This window comes from Coccinella septempunctata, chromosome 5, assembly GCF_907165205.1.
Source record: "Coccinella septempunctata chromosome 5, icCocSept1.1, whole genome shotgun sequence".
NCBI classification, from domain to species: Eukaryota; Metazoa; Arthropoda; class Insecta; order Coleoptera; family Coccinellidae; genus Coccinella; species Coccinella septempunctata.
In genome coordinates, this window is record NC_058193.1 from 27,643,377 (window position 1) to 27,660,278 (window position 16,902).

Below are 16,902 nucleotides of genomic sequence, written 5' to 3' on the forward strand. Positions count from 1 at the left end.
GGCTTCTTGCGTCCGAAGACGCTTGGAGTGCGTCAAGGATGAAAGGAAAAAGGAGGTTGGAGTGTCGTGGATGCGCGTTGTTTCGTAATCGGATAAGGGGGAAGGTCCTGCGTTGACATCTTCCAGATAAGCGGGCTAAGGTCAGATTTCTCAATTGCGTTATGGCACAGATAGAAAGGATCATGTGCTAGATATAAATTGGGACGTGCAAGATGCTTCTGTTCTGTCGGCGTGGAGCTAGAAGTGTCAGGATCATCTTGCGATGAAGAAAGTAAGCGAGGCTCGGTTATGTCATCGATTCTGAAGCGTTCGTATCATGAAAAACTGGTTTGCCCGCTCTGAAATTCGTCAGAATTCCATAAGCAATCGAAGCCTCAGGCCGGACCAGAAGAACAGACTGACATGATACTGCCCGATGTCTGCTGTTTTTAACTCTCCAACTCCAGCAGTGCTGGAATAGTATTTTAGTTCTCTATTTTTTCCACTCACTATGGACTTGAGACAGTATCATCTCTAACGAGTACTTCCTTGCCATTTGAAAGTTGTATGAGGTCCTGATTGGGCATTGCAATGCTAAATCTTACGAGGATTTATTGATATCTAGTTAGACTAGACCAGTTCCAAGCATAAAAAAATATTGCGTTACCATAGCAACGAACAATAACTCATAAGAAGTGTCAGTGTGAAGTTTGAGATCAAAAAAGTAAACCAGAGTTATGCAATAAATTAAAAGAAAAAAGATGTCCACCAAAATTGTGAAAATCTAAAAATTGGAGTATCGAGCCATCATCAACTATTTAAAAGTGTTAAGAGGTAAGCAGATTCACGAACATATGCTTGAAACCCTTGATGATCAATGTCCTTCGTATGCGACCATGAAAAATTGGACTGCAAGCTTCAAAAGAGGTAAATTTTCCATTGAAGATGATGACCGATCGGGAAGGCCAGTTTCTGTGTCAGTCCCCGAAAATATCGATGCACTTCATGACATGATTTTATCAGACCGTCGAATTGGGCTAAAACGGATATCTGAAGCACTGCAATTTGATGGCTGCAAAAGGGATACCTAAATGTTTGAATGTTGACCAAAAGCCTGCAAGGGTAGAAGCATCGCGTTCGATCTGTGCTCGATTTGAAAACGATGTAGACTTCTCAAAACGAATTGTTACTATGGATGAGACAATCGATGGAATGGCGACACTCTGGTTCTCCAAGACCTAAGAAGTTTCCTGTCCAAAAATCTGCTGCAAAAGTTCTTGCTTCAATTTTTTGGGATTGCCATGGAGTAATCATGATTGATTTTTTGGATAAGGGTAGAACAATAACCGGAGATTACTATTCGACATTACTGGCCACTCTACGGGAAAAAATTAAAGAGAAAAGACGCGGAAAGCTATCCAGAGGTGTTTTGTTTTTGCAGGACAACGCCCCTGCACACAAATCTCATGTTGCCATGCAAAAAATTCGGGATTTAGGGTTTGAATTACTAGAACACCCCCCTTATTCACCAGATTTGGCTCTTCATCTCTTTCTTCAACTGAAAAAAAGTTTAAAAGGTCGTAAATTTTCTTCCAACGAGGAGGTAATAAAAGGTGTGGAGGTCTGGTTTGCAAAGCAAAGAAGAAAATTTTTTTTTGAAAGGTCTAGAGACGTTGCAAGTTCGCTATAATGTATGTATCCAATTAAGAGGAGAATATGTAATGATACAAGAAATTTTGAATGACTTTCTTTCGAGAAAACTTACAAAATCTTTTTTTTGTATCTGAAGATTTCCAATCTACCTTCAAGCTATTCTTCTTCTTTAGCCTCTAGCTGTCCACTTCTGGACATAGGCCTCCCTAAGTTCCCTCTATCTGTCATGGTTCTTCGCTTCTGATTATCAGTTAACTCAAGCCCAAGAAAGAAAAAAATATGGGTGGCCTCTCAATTCTGAAACATTGAGATCTTGTAACGCATTTAGATCTCATTAAATGATGCATATTCTAACAGGATTCTATAGATTACTTCCGTCTTATGACATCGATTATGAGTGAGTTAAGAAGGAATAATCTGCGATATCAGATCTTATCCAACCCACTGAAGGGAAACGATAAGTAAAGATTGACTACCGCTAGAAACTGTGGCACAGAAACACAACCTGGACATCGTTGTTAAGAATAAGCAGTAGAATCTTCAACATGGTGAGGGCTACAGACAGGAAGTTTTGATATACCAACAATTTCACAGATCGTAATGAAATGGACATAGAACTCGAACGGTATAGGGACTGAACGAACGACGAATGGGAGTCCGGTGCAATGACACAACGAAGAGTGGAGTGTCTCTTCCCAATTCCGAACCACGTCAGTTATGTGACAGTTCATGAACACCGCCAACTCATATCTCGGTGCGGAAACCATGGATGTACACACACACAGGGGGACGTGCACAGAATCGGAATTGGCGTAGCAGGTAGTCGTTGAACCAAAAGTTGAGGTACGCCGTCCAGCAGGTCGAAGGAACATTTATAAAAATGCTGCCGATTTCCTTTCGCCGGCCGAATGGGCGAGGCCGTGGGCTAACGACCCCTCGAAGGTTCGCGCAACGGGTAAACTGGGACGGCGGCAGTCACGAATATCACGATTTCGATATGTTTTTCTCCGCGTGTTACCGCGGTGGATTCGGATTATTCAATTTGCAGTCGTATGATGGGTAGGCGTGAACGATTGCCACCCTGTAGTGTGCAATCTGTGGCAGCCGTTAGCTCTCACACGATCTGGATCAGGACCGAAACCTTCATTAAGCAATGTTAACGAATTAGGGGAGAGTTCCTTTGAACTGGACAGCCCATGAACCGGACGCTACAGTTTTCTACTACACTCTATAGCAATTTAGCATCCCTTACGTAAATCCCATTTTCGCAATATCGATCGCGATCTCTTGTAAAATGGCTGACCCCGTGGCTCGCGCCTTGTTGCGAAAATGGGATTTACCAAAAGGATGCCAAATCACCATCGAGTGTTTTAAAAAACTGTAGCGTCCGGTTCATGGGCCGTCCAATTCAAAGGAACTCTCCCCTACGTAATATAAACCTACTGATAGTATTGGATTTTCAATAGGAAGGATGTAATTTTGAAATTTAAAAAAATTTGAAATGAAAGTCAGCGTTCCATGGTTGGTTTGCAAAGGGCAATATTCGCCCAACTTATAAAAGATTTGAAATGGTTTTCGAAATCCTAATTCGGAGATATATGGGGAGTCGGGGAGAGTTGAACCCCTGTTCACTCTGAAGCCACTTGAGTTGTATCTGTAAATAGTAGCAACTCATTTTTTGCGTGAAGAAATCATGCCCAAATAGGTAACGATAGATAATAGTGGAGTGATGGTGAGATGAACATTTTGAGTACAGCAATTCTTTTTTTGGGGACCAAAAATTGGCTCATGTCTCCCTAACCCTTGGGAGAGTTGAACAGGGGGCGAGAGAGACTTGCCCATAAGTTTGTTTATCAGGAAAAACATTGAAAAAGGACAATTTCCAATGACCCAACGATGGTCTATGACAAGATTTTCATCATCAGATGTATCAGCGTATGAGATATATATTTTCTATTTCAGAATCACTCTCCCTTATTTCAGAGATGTTTTTTACTTTTTTGAACCTTTGTATATTTTTTTATTTATTTCTATTATTCAATTTTATTTTTTTGAAAATCCATTATCTAAGCTCAGTGCGGGAAACTTGGACCACTGATTATGTCTCCCGACCATAGCATGGATCAAGTCTCCTGCACTCCCTTTTAGTCTATTCAACAGATGTTGTCTTGAAACTTTTACAACTATTATTAAGAAGTCTCATCGTTTGTAATCAATCAATGAAAGCAATAAAACTAAATAACACCATGCACCTTTTAAACTTTTCAGACAGTGAAACAAACAAAAATTATTCAATTTCTTACTTCCTAACAACAAAATCACGTTCAACCCTCTCACTCCCGAACCGTTCTGATGGCGGCCAAAATGGAGCCGCCACTAGTTGTGCCTTGTTACGAGTATGTCGCAAGCTATTTACGATATCGGTAGCGCGAAATTTGAATTGAAATATTTGAGGTGGTTCAAGTCTCCTACCTGAGCAAGTCTCCCGGACTCCCCCTACCAACGGCAAGTTCTTGAAAACACCCTGTATGTACGGGGTTTTTCACTTCAAACTGACCCCTTCCACCCCATTAACTCTGTTAAAAAAAACATGAAAATATTGCATACGAAAATTGTAGGAAATCAAATAAAGTTGATAAGAAATAAATAAAAATACTGAATCAAAATAATATATAAATCAATCTTCTTAAAAAAAACTATATTTCAATAAAAACTTACCAATAACTGATAAAAATAACGAAAAAATTAGCAAGTATGGTGGTATGAAATAAAAAGTATCGACCAAAAAATTTGCAAGAAATGGTCACTATTATCATTTCATATTTCTTTGTATTAATTCTTTTGAATTGATAATAACTTGAAGTTCCTTCAATTTTAAAGCTTCCTTCCACCCTACTTAAAATGACACTAAAGGAAGCTTTAAGCTTAAAGGACTTCATTATGGTTTTGTATGTTTATTTTTAACAAAGTAGAAGGGGAAAGGGGGGTCAAATTAAAGCGAATGTTGTTGGAAAATTTCTTCTCTTCCAGAAACCCCTTGGTGGCATTGATAAAATATGGCTTGTACTGTCTTGTTGGAAAAATACGTAGTTATTCGTTTCTTACTTCTCATTCTTGGGAACGTCGATAAACCAACGGTACCGCTCAATATTCTGGTTTATTCCTTTTCGGGGAAATCGGAAAACCCCCTAGATCGTCCGGAAAAACCAACGCCGAACTGGGATATTGGCAAATCGGTCGCGAATCCAGCACCAGCCATAACGTTTACCATACGAGCGAGGTAACTGACCCGTAAAGGGGGCACTGGCACTTCTTCGTCAGCCCGAGCGTAGTTACGCAACGTGATCTCGTTGGACAATCTGGGCGTTTCGCTTTGGATCCATAAAATTCCATACACTGCTCGTCGAAAATGTTGCGAGCGGTTTTTGAGGATATACGGACTCAATGGGGTGTAAACAAAAATGAAGGGATTCTCATCAATCATTATCAGATTCTACATCAGATTAATTATGTCATAGTTTTCTTTTTTGGTTGATATTCTTACCCCCTGCCGTATAACGACTGAGTTAAATTCACTGTGAAGCTGCATTATGCTTCAAGCAAACTCACACAAGTTCAAGAATTTTGTCTGAAGTTTTTTTGCTTCAGAAGGCGGCAGTAGTTCCTTTTGTCCAAGTCTGAAAGTGTCAATCACTTGTCCAAAGAGAGTAGACTACCCAAGATACACTTGCGCGCGAAATTTAAATTTCGTTTAGTTTCCTTGTTTTTCCCAGTTTTCCAGTTAATTTTTCCGAAGAATTCTTCTGTAAGAACGTTCTCCGAAGTAAGAGAACATTTCTTAGTAAACAATGAAGAAAATTGGTTCAGGCGTTTTCACGAGAAGCAATGACAATGAAAAACATATAAGAGATAATATTAATGATACTGATAATACTGCAATACTCGATTTTTTCCTCTTTTCACTAGTCTTCAGAAGTGGTTTAGTTGGTTCTTGATGAGTATCATAGAGATTGAGGATATGATAGCACTAAAAATTTCATTGATTTTGCACTATTCATTTGACACCTCTAATGGGATTCCACTAATGGACTCATCAATATGCCAACTGTTTATATTTTTGCGAAATCTGTCGTTCAGAGATCAAATTTTCACAATTCAGTCAAAGGCAACTCAAAAATCTCGTGTGGATTCCCCAAAATATACGGCATGTTGCAGAATCCTCCATCGCGGCGCATTCGCCATTTAGTACCCAGAAAAAATCTCTTCAGTTTCTCTTGGAGTTTTCGAGTTTTATGTCGACCAGTGTAGTTATCCATGCTAATCCGGTCGCCCGGTACAAAAACCACGTATAGAATAATAACCCGCATGTCAATGGTGTTTATTAAACCTCGACTCGCATTCTTCCATTATCAGCGCCGGTACAGGAGCAATGCGCTGGTCGTTGCACCGAGGATCGCCATGACGACGGCAGAAGAAGAAGAAGAAGAAGAAGAGAGCGCCGACCAGAAGAGGACGGCGACACGGCAGCAGAAGTTTCAAGGGCGATCATCTAACCGTATTGGCTAACTTTTGTGGAATAGTGGAATTCGAGATCGAGCTCCTTCGGTTTTTGACCTCGTAACGACGAACCTGGAAGGTTCAGCGATGTTTGCTCGTCCAATTATCGACCCTCTCGTGGACGGCGGCTTAATGTGCCGTATTTGCTGAACGGATCGTCAGAATAATGGTTGACGTTCATCTGTGATCGATTCTTACTTTTGTGGAATGTTAGTCGTTGCCTCGAAGACGTGGCAGATTGTTTTCTTCCTTCAGTTCAATAATTGCTCAGACGAAATAGCATTCATGACTGAATTTCCTCCTGTGTATTTGGCGCTCGGCCATAATCAAACGGCATCATCCAGATCGTCAGATTGATAGATGAAAAAGCAGCAATTTCAATGCATGAAGAAATCTCCAACAACCCTATAAACTCACTCCAGAATTTCGACAAGCTTGTCTCCATTCCTGTGTTGAACATCACCAGACAAGACATGGCGTCAGCATCAGGGGCCTCAGCAGCATAACCGACTGAGGTTACAGGAATATCGTGAACTTGAATTGACCCAAAACGCAGTTTTGCTGTTTAAGGAAAGTCATACCAATCTGTGGCTGATCTTTCACTGTTAATGTAGATACATCCATGATCAATGTTCTTTGAAGCTGACCTCTACATGCCACGTCTTGAAATCACCGGTAGAGTCATTCGGGGCAACTGTGCGCACTTTTGCCTTTCAAGCCATACTCTGTTTCAAATGTTGAAGCTAGGAAAATTAAAACATATTCATAAGATAGAGAATTTTCTAATCTATAAGAAAACATCAAAAAGCCAACAAACAAAAACGTTTTCTTTCCGCAAAAAATAATTTAATGGAGAAAGTCGGAGTGCGTTCACATGCCCCGTATTGCGGGTAAGTGTGCGCACCCTCACGGGGTAAGTGAACGCAGTGCTTTGTGAACCACACAATCAAAACAAATTACAAAATAATGTCATCAAAATGTTACAATATTAGAGAAATGCTGTTTATTGTCAATACAGAAGCGCCTTCTTACAAGCAGTGCATTATTGTTCGTGCCACAATTCTTGGTGAACACAACACTTGATACATTCCCCTGTTGGTGGATAGGACAATATTGATCGAGTCTTTAGCAAGAAAATCAACAATGTCATAATTTATTCCTCACTGAACTAATGCCCATATAATGAATCTATGCGCACACTTACCTGCGCACACTTTCCCCAGTAAGCCAAAATTCGAATTGACGTTCTTATAGAGTTGAGCAGCTGAGAGAACCTAAAATTTTTCATTATATATTTAGATTATATGCCCATGATCGAATAAAATATTGTTTAACACTGAGAGACTCGGAACTTGGACCTGGCAGAATTTGCAGAGATGCTAAAAATTAACAAGAAAACTAGTGAATTTGATTGATTGCGAATAAAAAGTTAAAGAAACGTGGCACGGCGCACTCCTATGAAAAACTAATATGGCGATTCTGCGCCCTTGCTTCACCCAAATGAACCCCTCTTTCATACATTGCATAGTCGAGATATACGCACTGCGCACACTTACCCACTGCGCTCAGTTACCCCGAATGATTCTATACAGTCGGACATCTAGAACGGCTAGAGAGAGGTACTTTTATACCTTGAGCAACCAGACTTTGAAACTGTCTGCAACTTTGACCTGCAGACCTTCAACTGCCGTTTAAACTTTCTAATAGTAGGTACACTCAGTATTTAGGTCTAACCTGCTTGTGAATAAAATAATTACATGCTCAACAAGTCAACAGGATTTGAATCGAGAAAACGACCATCAAACAAAACATAGTAATTCTCGTGGTCACACGACTCATAAGGCAACTCAAAATGCACCCGGAATAACAACTAATCTCGAGACCTATCCCATTACCTAGCAAAGCGCTTCCATACCAACCGTTCCTTTCCAAGTAATAGTGTCAGTCGAAAAATGAATCATCAGCAACGTAAACCTCTGGTTCTTCCGATCGTAGAATACCCAGAAGCGGTCCTGCCTTCCGTGGCCGACTGAACTTACGAATTCACTATTCATACGGATCGTAACTCATCTCTAAACATTACGCTAGACCGATGCAGCCCAACGCAGCTCGACTGAATAAATGTATGAGAATTCGTGTGAACAGTGAAGACGGTTCAATTAATTAATTTACTTTCGATGGAAACCAGCCTTGAACGACAGGTGGAGCTGCCCGAAGGCTTAAAATTGAAAACACTTGGTGTCCCTTGGAAGTAACCGATGGGCGGTGTATATGGTGATGAGCTCAAAGCTGGACCCTGTTATGTTGAGGATATGGACGTATGGAAAGAGTTGGCAAGAGCTTGGAGGAAAAGGGAATGAAAGTATGATGTTGATAGTCGGGTCTTATGCTTCTGCAAACGAGTTTAGTGATGTCTGCCATAATATGGCTTCAGATGCTTCTTGGATGTTCGTCAACTCATCCAGTCTTCGTCTTCTTATCGAGACCCTATGTTGTTTGGAAACTTCTTCCTCTACGAGCCACATATTGAGGAAAGGAGATCTCAGAGTTGGGGACTGAATTGACCCAAACTTGTTCAGTATGCAATATCCTTTTCTTCTAACATTTAAATCCTCCTTCGAAGGCTTGATGAGCCCCATATAAAAGTCAGTTACTGCAACGAATTTCCAGTAAATAACACTGGCAACCAAATAGGTTTTGTAATTCTCTACAAGATGCAGCTCTACCCACTTTATTTTCTCCTGACTGGATTTTTTCGAGGAGTCCTTCGACCCCGCCGCAAATCTATCGAGGGACGGCTCTAGAAAAGCCCGTGTCAACGACTCGAGTATCGCCGAGTGCCGAGTAACGGTGCCGTGAGTTCGACGCACCGCATCGCGTAAGCCGCGAGTCAAGTGCATTTGCCCCCGAACCTTCTTCATTAAGTCCCGAAATGAAGACGTTGCAGGGCATAAAATCGACGCAAGCGGCAGCTGTTGCAGCCACGAAGGTTTGTCGACCCTGCCCAGCAGATTTGCGCGCCTGTATCTTCGGCGGCTTGGTCCGCGCTTGTTGCATAATGACTGCATAGTTTCATGAAAACTCGTCGTCAAGTGAACCTTGGAAAATAACTTCTTCATAGCAGTGATGCTCATCAATAAGATTCACCACTAGTTGGGGAGCCCAAGAGGGAAATTCGGGAATTACCCGATCGTGTCAGATTAATATAAGGGGTTCAAAGGACTGCTGTGGCCTTGCGTTACGTCCGAACTTTCAGTGTCTTGAAAAGTAACTTTTTCTGGGCCCAATCAACATATACCTTATATTTGTGGGATATAGCGTTCCAAAAATTAATTAAGAACAATGTTTTCAGTTCTTAGGAACAGTTTATTTACATCTATTCACTCAGAAACGTTTCGAAAAAGATTTTTCTCAAAACAATGGTATGAACCATATACTATTATAGATCCAAATATACAAATAATTAAGTAACAGAAAATCAAGAACCAGCAAAGTAAGAAAACAAGAAAAATCGCAATTAACTAACAAAAATAGTGGAATCACAAAGGCAAACAACAATGATAAAAACTATTTCAAAGAGAAATTCAACCACTCACCTTATCACTTATTTAATCCATTATTCATAAGGTAATTTGGTGAATTTCTTTTTCGAATAGTTTTCATCATTGTTGTTTGTCTTTGTGATTTCACTGTTTTTGTTAGTTAATTGCGATTTCCGTTGTTTTCTTACTTTGCTGGTTCTTGATTTTTAGTTACTTAATAATAATTGTTTGTATATTTAGATCTATAAAAGTATATTGTTTATAATATTTTTTTTTAATTTCAGCCTGAAGAAGAGAAAAATCATTCTCGAAACGTTGCTGCGTGAATAGATGTAAATAAACTGTTCCTAAAGACCGAGAACTGTGTTCTTAATTTACATATACCCTGAAAATCTGACTTGTTCGAAGATAATTGTTTTTTACCATTTCAATTCTTCCTTACGGCCTGCCCCACCACGTAAACTGTCAGATTATCCTGAATTTATTATCAGAGAAGCGTAGGGCATATACAGGCTGAGCAAAATTCGTTGTTTACTCAGGGGATCTCGAGAACTATAGCAGCTAGGAGAAAACGGTTGACACATTCTCGATCTCTTTTTTCATGACTAATCCAAATCTGAAAACAGAATCAGCCTATCATCAAAAATAATAAATCCGATAAAAGTTTGCATTAAAACAAATGAAAGTTCACCTAATGATTCGAAATGAAAAAATATTTTGAGCTCATCAGTGGATTCTACCTAAAAAAGTGCGTGTAGAAGGTTCAAGTTTTAACCCTCTAATGCCCGAGTTTTTTTTCCTTTTTTATAATTATTTCCGTATAGTTTCAAATTAGCTTAAGTAATCTATATCTTTTTTTCGCAAATAGTTAACTGATTTACATTATCACCTGTTCTCACAAAATGAACCTATACTGAAGGCGGACATGGGCAGAATAATTTTGTATCCACTTATATGCAACCAGTCTCAAGGCGGACTTGGGTATTAGAGGGTTAAATTTGTAACTTCAAAGACAAAAAAGTTATGAGAACTTTACGAAATTGTTAAACTCAAAAACGAAGCATCGTAGGAGGTTGCGGTTTTCACCATTCTTTGTTTCTCCGAAAAAGAGCTACGAAATGTGTCGTCCGTTTTCTTCTGGGTGCTATAGTTCCCGAGATCCTCTCAGTAGATAACGAGTTTTGCTCACCCTGTACAGTATCTTAATCTGACACGCCCGAGTATGTACACCTGACGATTTTTCTAACAGCACGTTTGACGAACGCCCAAAATGTAGAAAATATACGTCAAAATAAGCCACTGCGTAGTTGGCATTTTCTTTTTTTTGTAAAATACAGGTTAACCTATGAACCTTAATAATTCTGCAGCGAACACTTCAATCAGAATCTTCGTACCATTCAAATAATTCAAATGTAAGGTCAAAATCAGATAGGTATACCAAAAAACGTCGAATTTTTCAAATTATAAAAATCCGAAAGTTTGTTCTGTTTCAGGTCGTATGCCTTGGAACAACCTGCCTTCTGTGGGAAAACCTTTTGTCGATTGTTTCGTAGTCGAGACCTTAACGGTAACTCAACATTCCCGTCAAATTCGAGAAAATAACTCATTCCTGATAACGTTCTTCCATAGAGAGGTGCGTTACAAGTGTCGCAGAGCAGCATTTCGTGTTGACCATCAATCCAAATATAACTGTATCGGTCAATTAAGAACTCAAACATAGCGACCAAACGAAACCATATATCTAAAGTTTCGAAACTATTTCCCAATTGCCACCCAAGAGCGCATACAGACTGGCTGTCGCTCTGGAAGCCCATATATTCCACTGAATCACTGTTGGTTCGAAGAAAAGCTCCACTGTGACGTAACCCACGCGTCCAAGGAACCCGTATGGGCTTCCCCATACGGCAATGCTGCCAGGTCAGATTAGAATTCAGCAGAATATTGACTCTCTAACAATCCATCTGGTTCAAATGTTCGTTTAAATTTTTTCTGCCTCTGTGGTCATGCCTTTGTTGAATGGCAGAAACATTATGTCCTGATGCAACAAAAATGGGTTGTTTCAGTGCAAGACCATACCCATGCAATGGGAAGTTGAGAATTCATCTAAAATGGGATTTAATAAATAAAGAAAATTAATATTTTCGCTCTGATAACAAACAGTTCTGAAACCTTTTTTGTATTTAACTGAAAGAAGGATCATGGGGGTAGATGGTATGATCATTTTTTCCTTCAAATAGTCTCACTCTTTCCAATTAAAGAGTGTACCACTAAAATGATCTGTCTCTCGACCCAAATTCCCCTTTGAAATCTCAGGAGAATTTTGTGAAATTCAATTGAGTTGGGGCTGTATAAATCTTCATATCGAATACCATGATTTTCTATTTCCCCACCTGGCAACATTGCTCACGGTTATTTTACTACGCTGATGATGGAGTAAATGGATGACGACATCGACGAGTGCATGCTGCTGCTTTCTTTGGGTTCATCGTTCTCGAGGTCGTTGCATCTGCACTCTGCACAGAACATCAGGCATACGGTCGATTCTTTTTTGAGGCGACATGTTGCTATCGTGCAAACCGATGAGGAAAACGTCCGGAAAATTTTGTATCAGAATTGGGTTTTGTATAGAATCCAAAATTAGGATTTGATCCAAGTTTTTCCAGTTATAATGAGGCATATAAGGTTTCATCCCCCATATTGGTTGATTATGCATGCAGAGAACATCGGAAAGTAAAAAAAAATGCTCGGACTACTAGAGATGCCTTATGGTGGCATCTGATTTTGATGTTTCCAAAGAGTTTAGAAATCAGTCCATAAGACTTGGTTCATATCGCTTTAAATTTCTCACGAAAACCTTGGTTTTCTAGTTGAATATGTTAGATTATGTGTTAACTAAACAGCATTTGCTGGAGGTTTTAGTTTTTTGCATAAGTTGAAAGAGAACAGCTGAAATGCATTGAATACTTGTGGAACTTCATGGTGACAATGCTCCAACTGATAAATCTGGTTTTAAAGATCTGTTCATTCATTTTGTTCTCAAATAAATATACATACTTGTCCATAATAAAAAACGAACAGCATTTTTTCAATTGCAACACTTCTTTTTCATCGATTATGGTATGAATGAAAAGAAAGTAACGAACGAAATCTTAATTATAACTCTAATATTCCCTATCCGAAATTAGACCAATTATAGAATATAAAACCGATTCGTTTTGCAAAAGCACTAATGAAGAAAGGAAACATTGGTTTCCCCAGCTAACTCGGGTTCATTGTGACAATTTCGCCATATCCAGCAATGATAAATTGCGAATTTATTATTGCCATTATGCAATCGTAGTCTTACGAGTAGGAACGACCAAATTAATGACGAATTAATGGGCAAGTTTGGGCAAAAAAACCCATCTTATATTCCACATTGCGCCTTTGAAACCCGGGGGCATATACTACGTCTACCTTATGCATTTATTCATTAGTTAGTAGCGGTTAGAATGGAGTTGAAAATTAGGTTCATTCCTCCAGAGACTTCGACAGTTGTCCGTCGTTGTTATACATAACAACTGTCCCTCTCGTTAAGTGAACAAACGCAGAGATGAGGGTTCAAGAAGATCGGCATAACGATGCTGAGTAAGAATAATTTAAGCAAAGGTAGTCTCATGTTCTTGGAATACCTTACTTTCTGAGTTGATTCCGTAGTCAGACGATGAGTATAACTTCTTTTGTGACCGAGCAATATCCTGGATTATGTCGGCTCATTGAGGCCATTGTGTTTCTTTTGATAACTGAATGTTCAGATGGGCGGAAGAATTTTGAATTCTTATCTTCTGTGTCCCAAAACGACGTGACAGGCTATAAAATGCGAGGTAGCACTTTCTTAAGGAAGTGCATAATCTGGGCATTCTTAACAATATTTACAGACTTTTGTGTGGTCAGTTCAATAGAAGTAATTTTCGATTATTTATGACTTTGAATGTTTCCGAAAGACTTTTATGGGGTGTACTGTGGTTTGATTGTAAGAGTTGTTAACCTTTCGCCGGTATTTACACAGCATGAAGGGTGGTTTTTGTATGAATCGTTTGAGACATTATTCATTGACAAGAAGGATTATCTAAATCACAAGAGTAGATTTTCATGGTAAAATTTGGGTCTCTATGTTACCAGAAATGTTTATAGGTAGACGATAAGGTGAGACGATGTGACAGTTTCAAGGGAATTTTAGGTTTCTTAGATAGTTGCCACTATTCAAGATTTTATCAAATTCCCTTAGTTCTTAGTTTCTCGGTGATATTTTTGTGAAATCCGTTTCAAAATATGAACAATCAGTATAGTAGGTAAATTTGGTGTTCAAATTATTCAGATAGTACAAGTTTTGAGACTTTTACGTATATTCTTAGTTCGGAGATTGAAAATCCAAAATTTTTTTTCAACAGCGAGATAATGAGTCAGTTTTTAATTCTAATCTCATAATTGTCATTGTTCAAGTAGTTAAGGGGTGATCCAACAATAAGCTTCATCTGTATTTTTGATGCAGATTTTATCCCTCTTCCACTATTTCATTTACCTTCATTCAAAAAGATGGTCCAAATTAAAAATGAACTTCGAGAATGAAAGATACCTTTCTATTGGAAATACTCTATTACTTATATGAATTTTTATTAATATAGGTAAGTAGAAACTTCAACGAATTTGAAAGTAAAAGGTTTCATCTCATGCACACTTATTATTAGAATTTTCATTCTAGCCAAGAATTAGGAAGATCTATAATAGTATCTATAATTCTAATATTTGTGTACTGTAATACTCTTAATCCCTTGTTCGAATTCCATTAACATATTTATTTTTTCAGGTAAATATTCCACTTCTAATTTGTCTGCCGCTGGGTGAGTAACTCTTACTTAAGAACTGTGAAATCGCAGGATGATCATCAAATATCATAGCTCTGAAGTTCCCCCAATAGTTCGTCCAAATCGTATAAATAAATCTTCACTCGAGTTGGCCTTGAATAAGAAGAAAGTATCTAATGGAAAGTTCATAAAAAACGAACTGCCTTTTACTTTTATTCGTCCAACTAGCTCTGATCGCTTTGCCCAAATCTTTACAGTGGAATATGACATGAAAGAGAAAGTCATAGGTAATTGTTTGAGGTGAAAACATAATCTTACGAATAAAATCACTGACAACTCTCGGCGTTTGAGAAAGTTCAAGGTAGAATAGGACGTTGAAACCGAAGAATATACAACAGAAAAAGATCGTTGATTATTGTATGTTAATCGAAATTCTTCGCGGCGTGACCAGCATCTCAACTTTGTCCTTTCGAAAAAAATACGTCCATCGCCAGTTCTCATTCATACAATTCGTTTTCTAGTTTCTTGTTAAGACCGATTAAAATCTTCTGATTTTCTTGTTAAATTTATTAATTTCAGTATTACAATAGAAAACAATCTCGCGTGGTTTCACGGAATTTAATCAATTTGATCATTAATTTTCATTAGATTATTGACCTGAAATTTCAAAATATTTTAGTGTGAAATTATACATCATCTTTGATGATTTTAAGGAAAAGGTGTAGGTACGGCTTATGTAAGGAAAAATCTGGTAGTGTAGAAGATTGGAATAGTGTCGAAGTTTCGTAAATATAGAAACAAGATACGAATGCAATATCTACCATTCATTTCTCGAAAACATTCTCATGTCAATTACGAAATCTGGGTTTATTAACCTGCTGCACATTGACCGCTTTTTTCGGTGAACTAATTAATATCCTATTGCAATGTTGTTGATTTCGTACGACCCAATACCGTATGCGTAGTATTGTTTTGTTTATGTAGTAGTAATGCAATCCTCTTTACGGTCATTCATTGGAGAACATTGTGCTGGGTGACCCGTTTTTTATATTGTCAACACTTCCTCGCCTCATATTTCGTTTTGATGTGCACTGTTTATGGTTGAGTTGAATAACGAAATCGTTTAATGCAATGAGTAGCCATTGTTGCTGATTGTTGTTTTTGTACGATGCTCTTCTGCAACAAATGAATGAGTAAGGTCATTATATCCATTTTATAAGTCAAATTTTAATGCTCTGGCTTTCAGTTTAACCGAATATCAATGGCAAACTACAAAATATTTGATTTCGATTTTAGGCTAAGACTAAATATTCCTTGATAGGAAGAAATCTGGTCTTTTTGATGCAGAAATAGGAATAACTTCAATGAATTGCAACAAGTGGGTGTCAATTTTTGTAAATAAAAAGTTAATGCACTTTTGTTTGTTCACATCGAGGAACGGAGAAAATTTTGGTATTCCAATAAAAGTTTTTATAAAAAATATATCTTAATCGGTTGAAAAAATCTTAATCTATCTCGTGACAATGGGGAAAGCTTAGTGAAGTTTTCATAATTTGCATCCTTTGAGCAAATCTTCGATTACGTGTTTCTTGTGAAGATGTCAGTTTTTACTATGTTCCACGATGAAATGAACGTTTAGTCAATGTTTAAGGACATATTTATCTCATCCTTATAGCACGGTACAGTTTTTGTACATTTCAAATTGGTTACGAAGAACAGAAGGTGGATTTACTAACCTGCACATATATCCTCAAAATGAAAGGATTTACACAAAAAACCAATCTGTTTTCCCCAGAGAGGACTTTTTCCACCTAGTAAGTTGATAAATATATGAATTTCGATAACATTCACACAAAATTCATTCAGAAAATGATTTCTGATTTCCAGTTCAAATTGGACAAGTTTTCTCAGCATCAATGTTGTATATTTAGCCATTGTATATAATGCAGAAGGCAAGATATCATAGTTGTGGCTGTCCATATAATCAATTTTCTTCTATTATGATTGTATAAAGAGCCAAGAAGTTCGGAATAAAAAAATATTGCTCCCTTTTATCAGCATAGTCGGAATTTTTTTCATAAATACTAATAATTCTTGACATTTATTGACCTGAAATTGATAATAATTAACACACTTGAATCCTGTTTCGACGAACCATCTTCAAAATTGAGAAAAAACAACTAAAAACTGAGAAAAAAGGATTTATTTTACAAAAATCTCAAAATCCCCTTCAAAAATGACAATGACTGCATTAACATTTTACTTCGAACTGTCATCACCATGTCGCTGCAATTTGTTTAAGCTGTTGAGTTGAGAGAGAACACCAA

At 38.1% G+C, this 16,902-nt stretch overlaps 1 protein-coding gene across 4 annotated transcripts in view; it reads left to right on the forward strand.

Annotated features, from left to right (window-relative positions):
* Positions 1 to 16,902, forward strand: part of LOC123314574 (ecdysone-inducible protein E75) — a 149,180-nt gene that overhangs the window by 87,544 nt on the left and 44,734 nt on the right. The window contains exon 1 of one of the 4 annotated variants that reach the window (XM_044899933.1): positions 15,750 to 15,768. The exons of the other annotated variants lie outside the window; for them this stretch is intronic. Coding sequence (XP_044755868.1) covers positions 15,765 to 15,768 — 4 coding nt within the window. The 5' untranslated portion in view covers positions 15,750 to 15,764. Of the gene's footprint in view, positions 1 to 15,749; positions 15,769 to 16,902 lie in introns of those variants that run through there. 4 annotated transcript variants of the gene reach the window in all.